At 34.0% G+C, this 19,582-nt stretch overlaps 1 protein-coding gene across 2 annotated transcripts in view; it reads right to left on the bottom strand.

Moving 5' to 3' along the window:
* Positions 1–19,582, bottom strand: part of LOC114644541 (leucine-rich repeat-containing protein 27-like) — a 56,126-nt gene that overhangs the window by 8,948 nt on the left and 27,596 nt on the right. For both annotated transcript variants that reach the window (XM_051922991.1, XM_028792609.2), the window contains 4 exons: positions 13,875–14,109; positions 12,063–12,194; positions 9,828–9,933; positions 5,758–5,897 (listed from right to left, as the gene is read on the bottom strand). In XM_051922991.1, the coding sequence (XP_051778951.1) occupies positions 5,758–5,897; positions 9,828–9,933; positions 12,063–12,194; positions 13,875–14,109 (613 nt within the window). The remainder of the gene's footprint in view (positions 1–5,757; positions 5,898–9,827; positions 9,934–12,062; positions 12,195–13,874; positions 14,110–19,582) is intronic.

Below are 19,582 nucleotides of genomic sequence, written 5' to 3'. Positions count from 1 at the left end.
AGAGTTATAGATGATTTGAAGGATGTCACTACCCACATTAAAGGAAGCAATTTCCTAAGAAATAAGAATCTGCTTTGCCCTTTCTGATATATTTCCTCTGTGTGATGAGATCAGTTCAGACTGTCATGGATATGGACTCCCAAGTACTTGTAGCCATACACCACTTCTACACAGGGCATAGGGGGTTTCTGCTGTGGCAAAAGTCAATGATGGACTGAATAAGCTACAGAGGATACCAGAAATTTGGTCAGCACAGGCGTTAAGAATTCAAGGACTGTCTGCATCTGGACCCATTGCAACCTTCCTCAGTTGTCTCTTCACTTGCTCATCAGTTACGGAAAGCCCATACTGATGGTCAGAGATGAACTCATCACTAGCCCTTCCAGATAAAGTGGTAGGAGTCATTTGATGTACTACGGATGATGTGGGGGTACAGGTCATTGAAAAAAGGTGGCAATGGGAGGGAAAATCTATTTAATAATTGGTTCAGGGCATAAACTTTGTTCACATCTGCTTCTAGCAGATAAGCCCGGGATTGCTCGAGTTTAGTAATTATGCCCAGTCCATTCCATGAAATGTTATGAAATAACATTTTTCATGTTATTCTGAGTGACTTTGTTTTCTTTCCTTCAGTCAGCTTTTACTTCAGCACTCACTGAGGATCCTCTAGAGCCTCTTTGTCACTGGATTTGAATGCTCTTTTTGTCTCATTCAGAAGATGTTTTAGCTCCTTAATAATTCAGAACTTGTTGTTTGGAAAGCTGTGCACTATTTTTGAGGGTTCCACAGTGTCAACAGTAGTAATATAGTCTGTGACTTGCACATCATTTCCCAATTTGTTATTTGGAAGAACTCATTCAGAGCCATTTTAGCCTCCAGGTTCCACTTCCTCACTATTATTGGTGGTAATAGGTTGCCATCTAATAATAGACTTGTAGCTGGGGGTAAGATGGGTCAGATTGTGGTCAGATGTACCTAGACATTCAAATAGAGCAGGTGCAGCTTGTTATTTCCTCAAGTGGAGCAGGATACAAACTGACGAAAGTTTGTCATTGTTCCTTCCAAAGTCACAAGGTTGATGTCACCATGTATTATAACTGCAGGGTCAGAAACATTCATCATTAGAGTGTTGGTGACTGAGTGAATTTGTTGCTAGGACCCTATTTGCAGAGGGAAGAATAGAAACTTTGATAAAGATGATGTGGCTCATCTCCTTGGGCAAATAACACAGGGAATTCTGACTGCCAGAATTTCAATGTCTGAATTACAAATTGTAGCTTTAACTGTAATATACTCCTTTAACACCATTCCTCATTTGCACAGATGACCAGACCCCTGCCTGTCTTTTTTACATCACACTAGGTCTGCTTGAGGAAGATGAAATCAACTTAGCACTAAAATAGTGTCAGGCATATCATGTTTAAGCGAGCTCTCCTTAAAACACAAAATGTCACTGTACCCATATAGAATGTGACCCGCTATGAGTAGACAATTCAGCCATCGCATTTATGAGCAATGCATGACAAATCATTCTGAATCATTTTCGCGTTGCTTTAATCCTCGCACCAGCATATCCCCTTCTCTGTCTTTGGACAAACAAATCTTGCAGTACAGTGAAGCTGAGGTACTTAGAGATAAATTTTAATACTGGGCTGGTAGTGGACAAACCTCCCAACCTCTGTAAATAAAATGTATTATTATTATTATATTATTAACCTAGCAGGCAGGAGCTCAAAACCTGTTTAGTCAGTACCAGTGAGGCAGCCAGTTTGTTTTTTATTGTACTTTGTGTTATTCCAGTGTTAATTCCTCCCTGTAGTTAGTTTTTTGTCTGGGTGCAGATGGCTTTTATGAGGATCCCCTCATATATAATGAGTCAGTTCTATAATCCGCTAATATTAACATTACATTTGAAAAAAAATAAAGCAGAATTAACGTACTTTCAATTTACAGTTTTCCTTTCTCAAGCTGTATTTACTTGAACTGTAATTTGTGACTTGTGGGTTACTGGTAATTATGGGATGTTACAATATATGTGGTTATACAAGGCAGTGTTAAAAAAAGAGCTGGGGTTCAAAGATGGCTCTCCCTGGACTCCTAGATCAAATTATCTTTCTTAGTTCCTGCTGGAGACACTATCAAGCCAATATTGTAAACAAATCTGGGCAATGATAGCTCTGGAATCAATGGTGACACAAATAAAGATACCTTAATTGATACATTTGGATTTAGTGTATTACCAGACTGCTTCTGAATCTCTGCTTCTCCAGCTAATATTGGCCCACATTTTTCACTGAACTGCACCTGTTGCTCTGTGTGCCGTAATAAGTCACAGACATGACACATTGCAGGGAAAGATCTATTTCAGTCTGAAAATGGCTGTAGATGTGAAAAATATCAGGGTATATACAACAACACCCCAAGATTTATTTACAATTAATGCAGTCAGATCTGTTTGCCCAGCACTTACAATACGTCTTATAATATTCCAAGTATGTCATATTATGCAATCAATAATTATGCCCTTGTATATTTAATTATATCCTGAAGTCCTGAATTGGATGCAAAAGTTACACAAAAACGGATGGATGAAGGTAATGAGATAAATACAGTGCAGTGATTACTCCCTTAATGGTGTGTTTATATGTCCTTTAGAGCCTTAATATTAATAGAACAGTAACAACTGAAACCATTACTCAAAAGAAATATAAAGACACAACAACATAATTAGTTTGTGGAAATTAACAGTGGAGTTTTACACTCATGCTGTGAAATTATACAATGACTATGAACTACAGCAATAGTGCATGACTCCAGATGTAAATGCTATGTGTTTTGTTAAAACTCTGTGTTCCTTAACTCCACCAAATTTTCATGGACAAACTAATTTTTGCTTAAAGTGTAAATATGTGTAAATTGTTCTGTTCTCCTTCTTAGGACTTACAGCACACATGTTTTGTGTATTATGGAGGTTATGGAGGTGCTTTAGCTGATACTACAATAGTATAAAGACAGCTGGAAAGCTATATTTGAAATGCTGTTAGTTACAGGATATGTGGACTTATAAGAACCAAATCTACAATGTTCATGTATGATATTTGTTAGGCTGAAGTTTTTACTGGATTTTAATGTCTAGACATGTATATTGTATATAGTGTTGTTGATGCCTCTTTAAGTGACTACTCTTTGAATGTATGCAATGTAAATACTGCTTCGTGGCTTGACTGTTTTTTAGATCACAGCTCAAATATTGCACTCTTTATGGGTGATGCTTTAACTCATAATAGGTTTGTTCTACCAAAAATATTAAAATAAGGCCATATGCTTAAAGTAGCAGAGTCCCATTGTTCATGAGTGACATTTCTAAAGTTGAAGTGCTCCTAGGCATGCAGTACATGTTTTTTTGTGATACCTGATTTTCCCTGGGCAGTGTCTGAATGTAAGTAAGTAGCAATGCCTTGGTTACATGCTTTTTGTAATAACAAAATAATACATTTGCTTCTTGGAAGATTGTGTTATGCCTTAAATCATCAGCTCACTGAATACTTTATATAGTGTTGATTTGGCTGGTACACATAGTAAATAAAATGATATATAGACTGATACACCTCTAAAACAGTGAGCACATTCATAGGAAAAAGGCAACAGTAAAAAAAAAAAAAAAAAAAAAGCAACATATTTTCACAGCATGCACAGGTTGCACTTACATATCAAACAATTCCAGCTGAGACTTAATTCTGAAGCGTGCAGGGCTTTATTTGGAGGGCTAAAAGTTGATTAATAATCAACACCAGCTTTCTACATTGTGGGCTGCTTTGTTTCAGAATGGCCACTGGCATCATACAGACATATTATCGCAAAGATATGTGATAAGTTAATAATGGAACTCTGGCAAAAGTAAACACGCCATGCTTTTTACAATTAATTAGCATTTAACACATCAGGACATATTGCAATCATTTACAATTGATTAATATTAGGACTTTTGTTTGTTTTAGATACAAATATTTGGCCAAAAAACAGACAACTTGGAAAAATGAAACATTAACACTGAATTTTATGACTAAATAAAGGGAATAATTAAAATATCCTGAAGTTAACATTTTCTATATTCACCACAGCCAATTAAGTAGCAACAGACACTGCATATTCTCTGGAGATGGTTTTATTTAAAAACAAATACAGTATTCAATATGGTTAAATTAAATCTTTAGACCACTCTTTCCAGGTAAATGTGTACACCAATGCAGTTGAATAATTATGTCTTTCATGAAATTCTTCATTTTTTCATAGCTTCTATGTGTAATTAAATAAATATTAAGAATATTATGTTATATTTCTCAGAAACAACGTTTAAATGCAAGCAGTGATAAATTAATCAAGGCATGTTTTTAAACTTATAGTTTGTTGCAGCTGCTTGCAGTGGTACTGGTGTTCCCATATCTGTCATTGAATACACTCACAACATACTGTATAAAGCAAATAAAGGAAATTTATGGAATAGTATGATCACATCCATGTGTTTAAATCATACAATTTATTGAATAAAATGTGCTTTTTCTATCCATTCATTTTTTGAATGTAGTAAGTCACTGGACACTGGAGCCTAGCACAGCGGCTATGAATGGAGGGTGAAAAAACAAGCCTGAATGAGCCTGAATGGGATGCTAATTGTTCACAAAGAATATTTCCTTGCTTGCTCTGCAGGCCATTTTACACCTTCAAACTACAGTATATGTTTAAAAACTCAGTTCACACTGGTTAGCATCTTGTGCTCAATACTGCTGGGATAACCCTAGCCTCCTGTGGCACTATAAATAAATGACATGGTTTTCATCATGGTAAGTTTTTGAGATGCAAAGGGAAACCATAGTACCTTCAGAAACTCCTTGAGGACAAGGTCTAAGTGTAAAAGTCACATATTGTTCTGTAAGAGTGGCCCAATATTGATCTCAGGAGTTAAAAGGCAGCCCAATGTGCTCTTTGCTATTTATGGCACAAAAATGAAAAAACGTTAATTGTACTATACAGCAGCCTGAAAATTAAAAGTAGGTAGACACATTTTGACTATTTGATAATCAATCAACATTATTTATTTTGGACATTCTTGCTAGAAACTGAATCTTGTGAGCATTAGAATTACTTGATATGTGTTTCAAAAGAAAAGTAAGCAATTTTGCAACTCATTTCATTTTTCAGCTTTTCTCTTACAATGTACAATAAGCAGAACTGATGGCACTTCATTTGAAACACTACACATTTTTATATTTAGAATCTTCTTCTTTTTCTCACAAATAACATAGTAAAAGGGTATCCATGATAGCTTTGTAATTATTGTAAAGACATATACTATGACAATACATTTTAACATAAATTTACTGTTTCTTTATATAAAGATGGGTACTGTGTTGACAGGAACACATTTCCTGTTTTTGGACAATAAAGGCAAAGTGAATTAAGCAAGCTTTATAATTGATGGATGGATAAGCAAGCAAATGTGAATTTTACCCTGTGACTTCAGGATCCAGGGCTCATTTACTGGCCATGACATTTTCTTTGCTGAGTTTACATTTTCTTTCATCCATTTCTTCTCTAAGATATGCATGTTATTTCAATTGGCAAGTTTACATTGGCAAGGTGTGAGTGAATATGAGTGTCTCCTGCATTGGACCACAGTCCTCTTCAAATGTTACTCTACTCTTTAATGGAGAAAGCAGGTCAAAAAATGGGGGTGATGATTAACTTTTTACTTCTCACCTTATATCCTCAGCTTCTTTGATGTTTGTAATATTCTGTTGTTTTCCTTTTTGTTCGTGTATTTTTTTATTTGAATGTTCTTGACTGTTGGTAATGCAGTAAAAGGCAGGATCTGTTGCATATGGTGCACTTTGTGGAACCTGTAGAGACAAGTTTTTAATATTTCACATAAACATTTTCATTTTAAAATAAGCTTTCAAATTTTTTTTTGTTACCAAATATTTTATTGTTTTGACATTTTTACATTAGAACAATGGAAAAAGTTTGACAAGTCCAACAATGCATGTGGATCCTATTTACCTAATTCCTCCAAAATAACATCAAATCAAGTTTTGAAGGTTCCTAATGGCCTACTGTCTACCACAACACTTGGTAATTTATTCCATATGTTCATGGTTCTCAGTGTGAAAAAAAGCTTTAAAACATTTCCAACTGTGTCCCCACATTCTTGTTGAACTCATTTTAAAGCAACATCCTGGATTCGCTGTACTAATTCCTTTTATAATTTTATAAATCTCAATCATGTCACCTCTTAATCTCAGTTAGCTTAAGCTGAACAGGTTCAATTCTTTTAATTTTTCCTCATAACTCACACCCCAGAGTCCTTTTCTCTGGACTTATTCTAACATTGTTATATGTTTTTTGTAGCAGGAGACCAAAGCTGCACCTCACTCCAGGTAAGGCCTTACTAATGCATTATAAAGGTTAAGCACAGCTTCCTTTGGCTTATACTCAATTAAACATAATGCTAAATAACCCAACAATCTGTTAGCCTACTTAATGGTTTACATGCTTAGAACTAGCATGCTTACTTGCATTGGTTTTTTTGGCTCCTGTTCAGTATTTCAGCTGTAAAACATTGTTTTGCTCAGTAGCAGTTTTTTTTCTGCTTTTTCTCAATGCAGGAGCAAAGTGTATCATTAGGTGCGAGTGTCTGTTTCTGAGTTTCCATAGTTTATGTGTGGAGAGATTATGATCGTTCAGTCTGCACTGGAGAACATTAATTAATTTGTGGAGTATATATTCATGGATAGTTTTGAGGCAGGGGTCAGCAAGATGGAAGGCGTTAACCAGGAACTAGAGTGTGAAAATGTTATTTGTCCTAAACAGAGGTGTTAATTGGGAGAAGTCAGGCAAAAACCCAAGTATTTGGACAGTTCAGTTAACAGAAGAACATAGTGAACTATATTTGGGCAAAGTAGGAGACTACAGTCCAGATCAGAGGGAATGAAAAGCAACCTGTGTGATGCAGCTCAGTAAAAAGCGTAGTTTGTGGCAAAATAGTGCATATGAAAGGTATAACTCAAAACTGAATTACAAAATGTAATTTCAAAATACACAACAAAAACTGAATTTATAAATGAAACTTTTCAAGCAGACTAAATCTGTGTTCTCAAAATTCTGAAGAAGACATTAACGAATATTCCTGGCCTGAAGAAAGGAGGACATATTAATTGAGGATTCAGTTATTAGTAGAACTGATACACGAGTTTCTAACAATGACTGAGAATCTTGTATGGCACGCTACATGCCTAGTGCTTAGGTAGAATCTCTGTAAGAATTACCTACAATTGTCATGGTTATATTTATACTTGTCCTTCTACCTGTTTCCTAATAGTTTTGAGCTGCTGTGTTTGATCACTTTCACAAAAGGGCTATCATTTTACAACTGCTGAATACAATGGGCTTCACTAGTTTATTCCAGGTGCAAATCCCTACTGTGTTGTTAGTGCTATATTAAAATGTATACTTGTTTATCTACAGTGAAGAGTACTGAGTGCTGAACATCTTTAATGTGACAGAGAACACGAGTGCATAGCTTGAAGGTGAGTGGAGGGATGAAAAGAATAAATATATATGTGTAATTTGCACCCTTTCCAAATGCCCAAGCAAGAATCCTGGATGGGATAATAGTCTATCATAGGCTTTACTGACACATACCAGACCAATTTAGGGTCATTAATCAAGTAACTAACAGCCTGTAGTTTAAAAGGCTGTTTAAGGCTGAAAAGAAACTAAACATACAGATGTGTTGTACTCTTAATTAAATACATACACAGAATGGGATATGAATGAAGTGTCCTTTGACACTGCCTACATTTTCAAAATGTGGGCAAACCCGAAATTTGCATGCGAGCTATCCCTGGGTGGTCCAGTATATTGACTTTCTTTTTCAGGCATTCTATATATTTTTTTTTTTATTTTGCCCGTTTGATAAGGAGAATGAGTGGTAGGGCATAGCAAAACATAAGCACAAAAAACAAAAGACCATCTTTTGCACCCACTGCTGTCTGCATTGTGCAATCTGACTTGTTAACAAATTCTCACACTTTACGTTATTGGTGACTGGGGGATGGGTTGAGATATTTGCTTGACAGAAGTGTAAAGAGAGTCAAAAGTGGTCTAGGCAGTGTGAAAAACAAGGGAAATGTTAAGTTACTTTCTTGTTTATTTTTCTATTATTTAAATCTCCAAGTGCCTTTGTAGTACTCTATTAAAATTAAGAAAATCAATCAGACAAATATTAATTATTTTTTTAAAATAACAATCATTTAAAAGTTAATTATTAAAATTCCTGAAAATCATTAACATTTTCTCTGTTTTGTAGCATTCATTTATTCACTAGGTAACCAGTTAACTCAATGACTTATGCTTGTTCTGATTTATAGTAAAGCAATTCCTGCTCCTACTGGAAATAAACAGTTCAGCTCAACAACTGGGTTTAATTGTATTTTAGCTATAAGCACCCAAGCAAATAAGTTTTTTTTGGTGTTGGATGCCTCATGAGTTGTGTAAAATATCTAGTATTTCCCTTTCACTTATTCAGCAGAAACAAAACATCAGACTCCACCTGGCCATTCTACATTTGCATTGCCATTAGATGCACTCCTCTTTTTCCTTTTCCAAGAAATATTTATATGACTATGTTTCAACAGGTGATATGCACGGTGAAGGAGAGACGCTGCACACACATAAACAGACACACACCAAGGGTAAACTGTGTGATGCTTTTATTTTGCTGCAATGTGTGAAAACAGTAGTTCTTTTTGAAAACTATGATATAGTTAATGAAAAAGAACACGTCATTAACATTCATATGTACTTGCCTATATATCAAGAAGCTACATTTCTGTCCATTTAAACCCCTAACTGAAAATTAACTTTACAAAATTACATATCACATGATTGCACAAAACAAATTTATAGTGTTTTCCAGTATTGTCCACACATCTTCCACTTAAATTCAGGTCAAAATTGGGAACATCACTTTCCATTGCAAAACAAGTAAGTTGCACCTCAATTGAATCCGGGCTTAAAGACTGAAGTGTGACTTGACTATACATCATTATAAGTAGTAAAGTCAACAAAGTTAGGGGGTGTTCCAGATACTTTAGCAGTTCACATCTTGAGTGATGTATGAATTATTTATGACTGGAGTCCTATTTTATTTAAATTATTAATTGCATTTTACCTTAGTCTTAGGTAAACTGGTGTGATTTATCATTTAAAATGACACCAGCATACTACTAACTGATTGTGTAAGCAAGTCTGACATAAAATTACAATATATTATTGTTTTAAAAAAAAAAAAAATGCTGCACAGAAAATAAACATTAACATTACAATCTTAATTTAAAATTTTCTCTCTTTACAAGTTTTGCACAGATATAAGCTTATATAGACAACTTCAAAAACAAATATGAATTTTCTCATTACAAAATAAATAGACTCATCAGCATTTTTATGTCAATATCAAATGGGTAATTTTTAGTTTTGTTCACATTCACTTGGTAAATTCTTTTTTGAAACAGAAACCTTGCCAAGTGCCACAGCAGTGTTGTTATGGCACCATCTGCTGTTTCAAAACTGATACAGCAATTAGGTTTTGAAAGTTGGATTTCCTTGTGCAGGAAGAAATTATTAGTTTATGCTGTTCTCATGCATAAACTGAATCACAAAATATTCACCTTCCTTTGCAATCCATTCATTAAAATGTGGTTTTAAAAACAAAGAAACATTGTTCTAATACAGTATATGCAAAAAATACAACACAACACAAACCAGTTTACCTTATCTCGTTTAACTGGATCTATAAACAAAAACCCCTGTTCTCTTTGCTTTTTCTCTTGCAAGTTTTTTGTTTTCTCTCTCCAATCCTTCAAAGTGTCATGGTCTCTGTATAATAAATACACCATTAATCATATATTACGCCTTACAGTATTAAGCATCAGTATTATTAAATTTCCAAAAACAGGACGCTAAAATTTATTTAAATAATTTATTCACTTTTAAAACTTATTCTGGGAAAGGGGACTAAACAAGTGTGAGTAAGGTTGGAACCAACTCTGGATGACGATGAAGTCTGTTTTATTCTCTAGTTAAAGAAACCTGCTTGTTTATGGTACCAGCGCACCCAGGGAAAACCAGCATAGATAAAAGGTACAAACTCTAGATAAGAGCACTATATACTGCACCACCATGCCACTTCATTTAAAACTAGGATATATCTATCTTTACACATACACACAATACATTATTGTATATTATATTATATATATACAGTATATATATATATATATATACAGTATATATATATATATATATATATATATATAATCACACACACACACGCACACAAACGCACGCACACACACATATAAATAAGTATATATTTTTGTGCCTACGCTTTTTACAATATTAACTTTTTACCACTAATATCATTTCTGTGTCTTAGACACAAGGCTGTAATGAGCAGATGCTGCCAAAGATGCATCTACTAAATACTGACTCAGAAGGATTGAATACTTATGCAATAATTTTTTTTTAAATATTTGTATTGGGCTGTGTTACCCGACTTCACTTGGGAAATTTTGTATGATGCTGGTGGTTAATCGGGTATATGTCTCTGTGTAGTTTGTGTACCTTCCAAGTGCCTGGGTGGATTTTCACAGAAAACTCTAGTTTCCTACCATATACAAATGTATGCTCAGTTGGTGCTGTATTATTAAAAGTTAAAGTGATAAAATGTCTGCATTATTCTGGCCAAATGCATTTGTAGCAGCTTTATTTTTTTCTATAAACTGTTTCTTAAACCTATTCTGTACATATAAATATTTCTTTATTTCAGTCATTGTCTGACCTTCAGACAATTTATTTTCATAAGCTCTATATTAACTAACAATGCCTCTTAGCTCGTTTTATTTTAAAAATTACACTTCTTAACCAAAAACCATTTTATTTCTAAACAAAATCTATTTAAATAAATGTAATATATGGTGGCATAATGGTTAGCATTTCTACCTCCAATTTCCGGGAAACTGAAACTGTATTTGCTGATCTGAATAAAAATAAAATGTTTGGGAAATTTAATAAATAATGAGAACTGTCTTATGACATGGTTAAATTTCAATAATGTCATAGAGTGCTATAGATAAATGGGGGCTGTTGGCCCATTCTTGACATATTTTAAAGTGCTGTATTTGAGCATCATGCAGCCTTTAATTTCACTAACGTAATCATATAATAATTTGTCTTCTGTGTTTTTTAAATTTTTTTTTATTTTATTGTCATCATTCCATATGAATAGATCAATTTTTACAAAAAATAGGATTGAAAACAAATCAACCCCCACCCCTGAGAAAGAAAACATAGCCAACGGAGTAAAAATTAAAGCTAGTAAACATAAATAAATTGATGAGTTTAATAGGCGGATAAAGATAAATGGAGAAGAAAAAGAAATAGGGAGAGAATCTACTTCCTCAGTGCTTTAAGAGCTTATTCTAAAATATTATTGATTAGATCCTGCCAGGTTTTGAAAATGTTCTGCACAGATCCTCTAAGTGAGAATTTGATTTTTTCCAATTTCAAATAATATAAAACATCAGTTACCCACTGACTTAAAAGAGGAGAGTTAGGATTCTTCCAGTTTAGCAAAATAAGTCTGCATGCCAATAGTGTAGTGAAGGCAATCACAGTTTGTTTATCCTTCTCCACTTTAAGCCCATCTGGAAGAACATCAAACACACCTGTTAATGGGTTAGGAGGGATTGTGACACTGAGGCTGTCTGAAAGCACTTAAAAATGTTTGTCCAGAATGATGTTAATTTGGTGCAGGCCCAGAACATGTGACCCAGTGAGGCTGGAACTTGATTCTGTGTTTTGACAAAGGCTATAATCACAATTTTTAAATGTATTATAAATAACAATTTGAATAGTACATAGTAACAAATTTCTAACGAATCTTTTTAAAATATTTCCTAGCACAAATATAAAATGTGGTTTTAATTTTAAAGTTCAGTACTTACTTTTTCCGCTGTTCAAGTAGTTCTTGCATTTTTTTTTCTTCACTTAATATTGCTAGCTTTTCCTCTGTTTTGCCATTATTGTGCATATCTGCAACATGTAATTCTGGGGTTCTCTTCAGAAATCCATTTTTTCTGAAAGGTAATGTAATTTCTTAAATGTGCTTATATACATAAATGACAATCTCACTTTAGAATTTTTAGAAAAGCAAAATGAAAATTGAAGAAATGAACACATTTATATAAATTATATGGGAAAATGGGAGAGGCAAAGAAAAGAGGTACAAAACTTCAGAAAAAGCACTTTTTTATTTTTGCATTTGTACTTTTACTTTAGTCCCTAAATTAATTCAGAACTAGTGGCCAAGAAACTCAAAAACTTGTTGTCATGCTTATCAGACAAATACGTAACTATGCGTGCTCTGTGATTATGGATACTGGTAATGAATGTAGTGTGTAATGTAGCCCTACGATGGTTTTGTGCATGGTATAGTTTTATTATCCTGAATTTAAAAGGCTGCTAATGAGCTGCACTGGAATTAAGAACCTTCTAATTTATAGTTTACTGCCTGGATAGCTTTGCATTTCAAACTTATGCATACATTTCATATTCCATAAGCATGCCATTCTAAACTCACTTGCTCTTTGGTAATTATGCTATTAGCTTGGAGTTCCATGCAGATTAACAAGTGCATAGTTGTTAGGCTGAATACTTTAAATTCATTAGTAGGTTTAACTACTGATTTTATTTTTTGCTAACACAAAATCAACATTTTTTTTTAATATGTGGTAACATTGCCAAATTATTTTAAATAAACTCAGCACAAAAAGCTATTTCAGGAGGCAATGAATTGGAAGGGATCTAAAGCAGCTACAGAAAAAGTGCAGAGCTAGTATTTAATCCCCTGTATTATAGCATCACAAAAGTGCTGCACAGATTCTGGCACTGTCCTCCTCAATATACAATGTTACTTTCATGTCTATTGTTTTATATTTCAGAAAGTAGGTTGTGTTAAATGAAGCCCTAATGAATAGGTTTTTAATCAAATGGCAATTTACAAAGTATGTACTGTATATAACTGCACCTTGTTAACTGAGTTACTACGCAAGACTTTCAGAATGATATTTATAGCATGCATAGTACATTGAAGTTTTTCTATGGGAAAAACTACAATGTAAAATATAAATGAAATGTATGATGAGCTGTCAGTGTTCTTCACAGTCAGTAGCTGTTCATTTTCCTAGTGAGAATGTGTAATTTTTATATTAAATGCTTAACTCCTCCAAAATGAAGGAATATACCAAATGTACTGTACATATAATATTAATATACATTAACAAAAGAGACAAACCTTATAAAAGTAAAAACAGTGAGAATGTGTGGGCCAATAAAAGGCGTCATTTTGCTTAACTTCTCACAAAATCCACAGAGAAAGGAATTAGATTTAATTGACTTACAGTAATGGATCACTATTTAATGTGACGTATTGAGTCTTAGAACATTACTAAGACTGTTTTAAAATATTATTGAAACTCCCCTGCTACAACATTTTAACAGAAACTCCAGATCTGTAGACTTGAATTTACTTTTTCTAAAATATGTACATTTATAGATTAAGTATTTAAATCCAGACATTGTAAGACCTCTACTCTATATTTTAAAGTATCATTTCTTATTCAATTATATTTGAACCATGATTGCCTACAAATCAGATATACAATAATTTACAATACATATTTCCAAGACAATAGACACATTTTTAATAAGAAATGTATACATTCAGCATGGGGTATATATACATCATTGTTACAAACCTTGTAGCATTTAACGTTTTTGTTTTTCTGTTGTCTTTTATATTCATCAGAGGCATATTCACAGTGGGAGTCAGCTGAGGAAATACCCAGTTTCTCATATCTTCCTCATCTTGCATCATCTGTTCCTTGAGGGTTTTAAACTTCAGCAATTCTTCTTCATTAGGCCATTCATCTGAAACTGCTAAATTAGAATTTTCCAATTCACTTAGTTTGAGCTTCTCAATTTCAGGAATTTCTGTAATACAAATATAAAAGCCATAAAATGCATGGTACAGCAAATTATTAGATATCTAATAAAAAAAAATGATATATGTCATTTCTCACTTTAAAAATGAAAAATCCTACTTTAACTTAAAGTAAGTATATTATAATTTTCATTTTTGTTAAACATTCAGTAAGTAGTTTATAATAACAGAAAATCCTAGAACATACCAGGTAAATCTAGTATTAAATTAAAGGTTTATAAAGGCAAGAGACAGCATCATCTTGTTAAAGATATATTTTAGATATTTTGTTAAATGCACCTAAAAAACAAAAAAAATACATAAATATATCACTTCTGGAAACTGACAACCAAATCTGAGAAAAACATATGGCATCATGAACTACCAATTATATTTCCTCCCACATTCCAAAGATGTGACCAGTTAATTGGAGTCTCTTAAACTGATAATGTATGAGCAAGAGTGGATGCTTGTCTAATTGTGCCTTATGATGAATTACTACCGAATCTATGGATGGTTCCTGTTTTGAGTCTAGTTTTGTGGGGATTAGCTTTGTTTCCCTGTAGTCTTCTAATAAAAAAATGTCTTCTGGATATTAATTAATGGACAGATGTGCAAAAACTTTGAGAAAATTGTATGAACTCTTTCTATAACCACAATGAAACATTTTAATGCTACTAAATTAATTGATATATTAATATTTAAAGTACTTTAAAAAATCAATCTAAAATTATATTTTTATAACAGTAATTAAATGAAAAATGAAGAAACTAAGCATGTCCTGTAGTGAGATTTAAGTGGGTAGCATTAAAATTACACTTCTCTTTTGATAGCTTGATAGTAACATTCCTGCTTAAATAAAGGTTATATTTCAGCTGGTACCTCTTTATTAATGCTAAAAAGATTACATTTAATTAGCAATGATAATGTGACCATGATTGGAATAAGCCGATTTTCTTTTTTAATACCATATGGGCTTTGCCTCTATTAGGTGGAGGGGGGTGATCAGGTTTGATGACAGGGGGGTCACAGGGTTGTGGGGAACAGATCCAGAATAGATTGAGATATTGGAAAATGTCTTCTGGAATGTGGAAAATTACTTAATTGGTGGAAAAGGAGACAGAAGTTTTGCAACATATAGAAAAGTACCAACAAGGTAGATTCATACTAACCCCTAAATAAAGAACTGGGTCTAGAGACAAACTTCATAACGGAGGTTTGTCTCTCATCTAATTTGTATTTCCTTCTTAGTAATAACCCAGTCTAGAAAAAAAAAACAGTTTGGGTTTATATAGATCAATGAGACAGTATCCCATGTGGCACATTAAATTTGCCAAAACTAGAAACTCTGTTGTTTTGTGTATAGTTGAAAATTTTAGAGATAGTTGATTTAACAGTATAATCATTATTGTCCACTGCCACTGCAACTGCCAGCCATTCTAAATCGGAGTAAAATGTTCTGGAATTTCACTACAAGTCATAGATTGTCATAAACAAATAAAATGTTCTCTCAGGATGTTTACAAGCAGGAACCAGAGTACTTTGGTCCAAAACTCAATGATGGACACGAAAAACAACATGGGTAGTAAGGATGTCTTGAAAATGCATGGTTAATATATCTGAATTTAATTAGATCAAATTTCTATCTACATAAGAACTACTCAAATAACTCTGAAAAAACTGGCAACATAAATCCTGAATGGATTCTGTTCCAAGGCCTCAATAGTACAGACTGTTGGAATGAGCCATATTTGAAAGATGGTCAGTGCCTGTTATGGTGGCAGTCATTGAACTCTTCCATGGACATCAGCAATGAGGGAAGCTTTCAAATTAAAGAAAGAGACTTTTTGAGGTCATAGAAAAATGTTCTTGGGCAACATTAAGTTTTTCAATTGTTTAGTGCCAATTGAGTAGGCAGGAAGTCTACAAGGCAGTCATCAGTAAAAGTGAGCAAACAATGACCTCAACTTGGCATATATTTGGGAGCAGAAAGGAAATTTTTTACACATTCTTCTGAGAAGACCATACAAAGAAGAAATCATCTAATGGAACTGAAAAGGAAGGTGTATGTTGTCTATGTTGTGATTCAGTAGATTCCCTTTGGATACTCACATCTGGCATGACAATTTCGGAGGTTGAAGTCACGACCAAGGTTATTATAGTTTTGCTTTTTTATATTAGTTTTTATTTCTATATTTTTTCTGACCTTACTTGGAAATTCAGTTTAGTTTTAGTTTTCCTTCACTGTGTATTTTTAGTTTTAGTTTAGTTTTTATTTTACAAAGACATTTCTATTTTATTTTTATATATATTAGTTTCAGTTTTAGTTTTAGTAATTATAGTATGGTTAAAGAGCTACTACGGAGTTTAGTTTTTGTGTCAGAATAAGACAGAACTGTACACTTAACAGGGTTGGATATAATAGGACATTTAATGTTAGTGGAAGCTTACTACTCTACATGATATAGTTTACCATTTGTTTTTGATTTTATCTGATAAAAAGCATAATCAAAACCAGGTACTGAATATAAACAATTTTACACAATTTTATAATTTTTAAAATATTTTCTATGTCATTTGTGCTGAACAAATCTGTGCTGACTGTTGCCACTTTTTTTCTTTTTCTTTTATTGCCCAGGATGGGGCAATTTGTAATGAACTTTAAGTGAATTTTAAGGTTTGAGGGTTTTTTTTACTCTAAATGTCTACAGCACACCACATATCTTGCTCCAATGACAATATTTCATTCAAAAATCTCAAACACTGGGCTTTGTTATTTTCTACCAGCCATATTGGTCTCTGATTCCATCTCAGGCACATACAATTTATAGACAGAATTTTGCACCTGCAGGCCTGGAAAGATATCAAAAAATAAGAAAAGAGTTTCTACTATGTGCAGACAGGCGCGACCATGTTAAGGAAGAACAAGGCTCTTAGGCTTGAATGAGTGTGCAGACCCCACCTAGCTGTATTGAGGGAAACAAAGAAAAACAAGCATGTAGTGTGAAGGTTAGGGGCAGTGAAACTTGCATAGCCCACCATAAGAACAGTAAACCCATAATGAGCAGAGCAAGAGTAGGTGATAGGTGTATGGAGGGGCACAAAATGACAGAGACAGCATCTGAGATTAAGAACAATATACAGTAATCCCTCCTCCATCGCGGGGGTTGCGTTCCAGAGCCACCCGCGAAATAAGAAAATCCGCGAAGTAGAAACCATATGTTTATATGGTTATTTTTATATTGTCATGCTTGGGTCACAGATTTGCGCAGAAACACAGGAGGTTGTAGAGAGACAGGAACGTTATTCAAACACTGCAAACAAACATTTGTCTCTTTTTCAAAAGTTTAAACTGTGCTCCATGACAAGACAGAGATGACAGTTCCGTCTAACAATTAAAAGAATGCAAACATATCTTCCTCTTCAAAGGAGTGCGTGTCAGGAGCAGTGACTGTCACAGAGATAGAGAGAAAAGCAAACAAATCAATAGGGCTGTTTGGCTTAAGTATACGAAGCACCGCGGCACAAAGCTGTTGAAGGCGGCAGCTCACACCCCCTCCGTCAGGAGCAGACAAAGAGAGAGAGAGAGAGAGAGAGATATAGAGAGAGACAGAGTTTGTTTTTCAAGCACAAATCAATACGTGCCCTTCGAGCTTTTAAGTATGCGAAGCACAGTGCAGCATGTCCTTTCAGGAAGCAGCTGCACAAAAGATAGCAACGTGAAGATAATCTTTCAGCATTTTTAGACGAGCGTCCGTATCGTCTAGGTGTGCGAACAGCCCCCCTGCTCAATCCCCCTACGTCAGGATCAGAGAAAGTCAGCGCAAGAGAAATACAAAAGTAAACTGGGTAGCTTCTCAGCCATCTGCCAATAGCGTCCCTTGTATGAAATCAACTGGGCAAACCAACTGAGGAAGCATGTACCAGAAATTAAAAGACCCATTGTCCGCAGAAACCTGCGAAGCAGCGAAAAATCTGCGATATATATTTAAATATGCTTACATATAAAATCCGCGATGGAGTGAAGCCGCGAAAGGCGAAGTGCGATATAGCGAGGGATTACTGTATACATTATCTAAACCTGTTTATCCAGAGAAGGATCACAGGAACCTGAAGCCTACCCCAGCAGGTTTGGATGCAAGGCAGGAAAACTCCCTGGTATGGAATATGTATGATAAGGCTGTTGTTAAGAACAAAAAGAATATGATATTTCAACTATCTGATTTGAGAGAGAGAAACATTGAACAAATGGGGACAGATATTTTAAAACATAATTCTGCTACTGGATTATTTTCACAATATCAGGTATTTTGAGCTGTGAATATGAACTAAAAAAGATAAATTAATAAATATAGAATAAATACAAAAACATATTAGTATGTTTAGCTTTTCATCACTTGTCAGACTCTCTTCGCCTACCTACCTGTAGTTCAGTAGAGATGTTGCCAACTCAGGAATTTTACAAGGTTTGTATCGCTTCGTTGTTAAGCGACGTTTTTAAAAACAAAAGTGACTGGTCAGCAACAATATGCTGATCTTGTATGTTGACATTGTCAGTCTCTCGATCAGTGCTGTTTTATTTTCAAGAATCAGGAGTGGTCTCCACTAGACTTTCTTGTGTACTCAGATATGGGGATGGATATTTGAGGAGTAAACCACAAGACGAGGATTATATTATATACATTAAAGAACCATCAACAACAAATCAAATTAATAATATATTGAACAATTATTATAAAAGTAAGCTTGAATAAATCGGACTCTGCAACTGCATGAATAAAAAAAAAATCGAGTATGTGTTCAGGTAAAGTACCACTTCCGGTTAATGGATTTGGCCCAAAAGTTAATACAGATCTACAATTCTGGTGTAACAACCGTGTTTATATCGTGTTTATACACACACACACACAAAAACACACACACAATTCCAAATAATGGTATTTTCGTACTCTGGGACTTCTAAAACGTCAAGATTCATCAAAATGTCGAGGTCGAATTTTTTTCATGATTAGTATACTTTCTCTATACTTCGTATACTTAGTCTGATTTCAGGCGTTTGAATTACATCTTGATATACAATAAGTGCAAAGAAAGGCGGCGCTTTGTATTCCACAGGCTTTACACGCGTATTCAGCTCGCTCTGTCACTGCAAATGCTGTGTGAACAACCGGCCTCCTTCACCAGCCGCTGTTCACTGGATGAATATGTGCGGGCGGCTCATGTGGGATGACTTTCAGTTTTAGAGTTACAAGTTATAATAAGGGTTAAAAACTAACAACAAGAAAATTAATTCAAAAACGAAAACTAAAACAATGTTTAGTAAATTATTATTTTATTTCAGTTAGTCTTTCCAGCTACTTTAATAGTTTCGTTTAGTTTTAGTTTTTCATTTCAGTTTTGTTAATTATTTTATTTCAGTTTACGAAAATGTTTTTTTAATAATAGTTTCAGTTTTGATTTTAGTTTTCATTAACTATAATAACC

The sequence above is a fragment of the Erpetoichthys calabaricus genome, chromosome 2 (genome assembly GCF_900747795.2).
Source record: "Erpetoichthys calabaricus chromosome 2, fErpCal1.3, whole genome shotgun sequence".
Lineage (NCBI taxonomy): Eukaryota > Metazoa > Chordata > Cladistia > Polypteriformes > Polypteridae > Erpetoichthys > Erpetoichthys calabaricus.
Note: the sequence above shows the minus strand (reverse complement) of the source record. Positions and strands in the feature narration are given on the sequence as shown.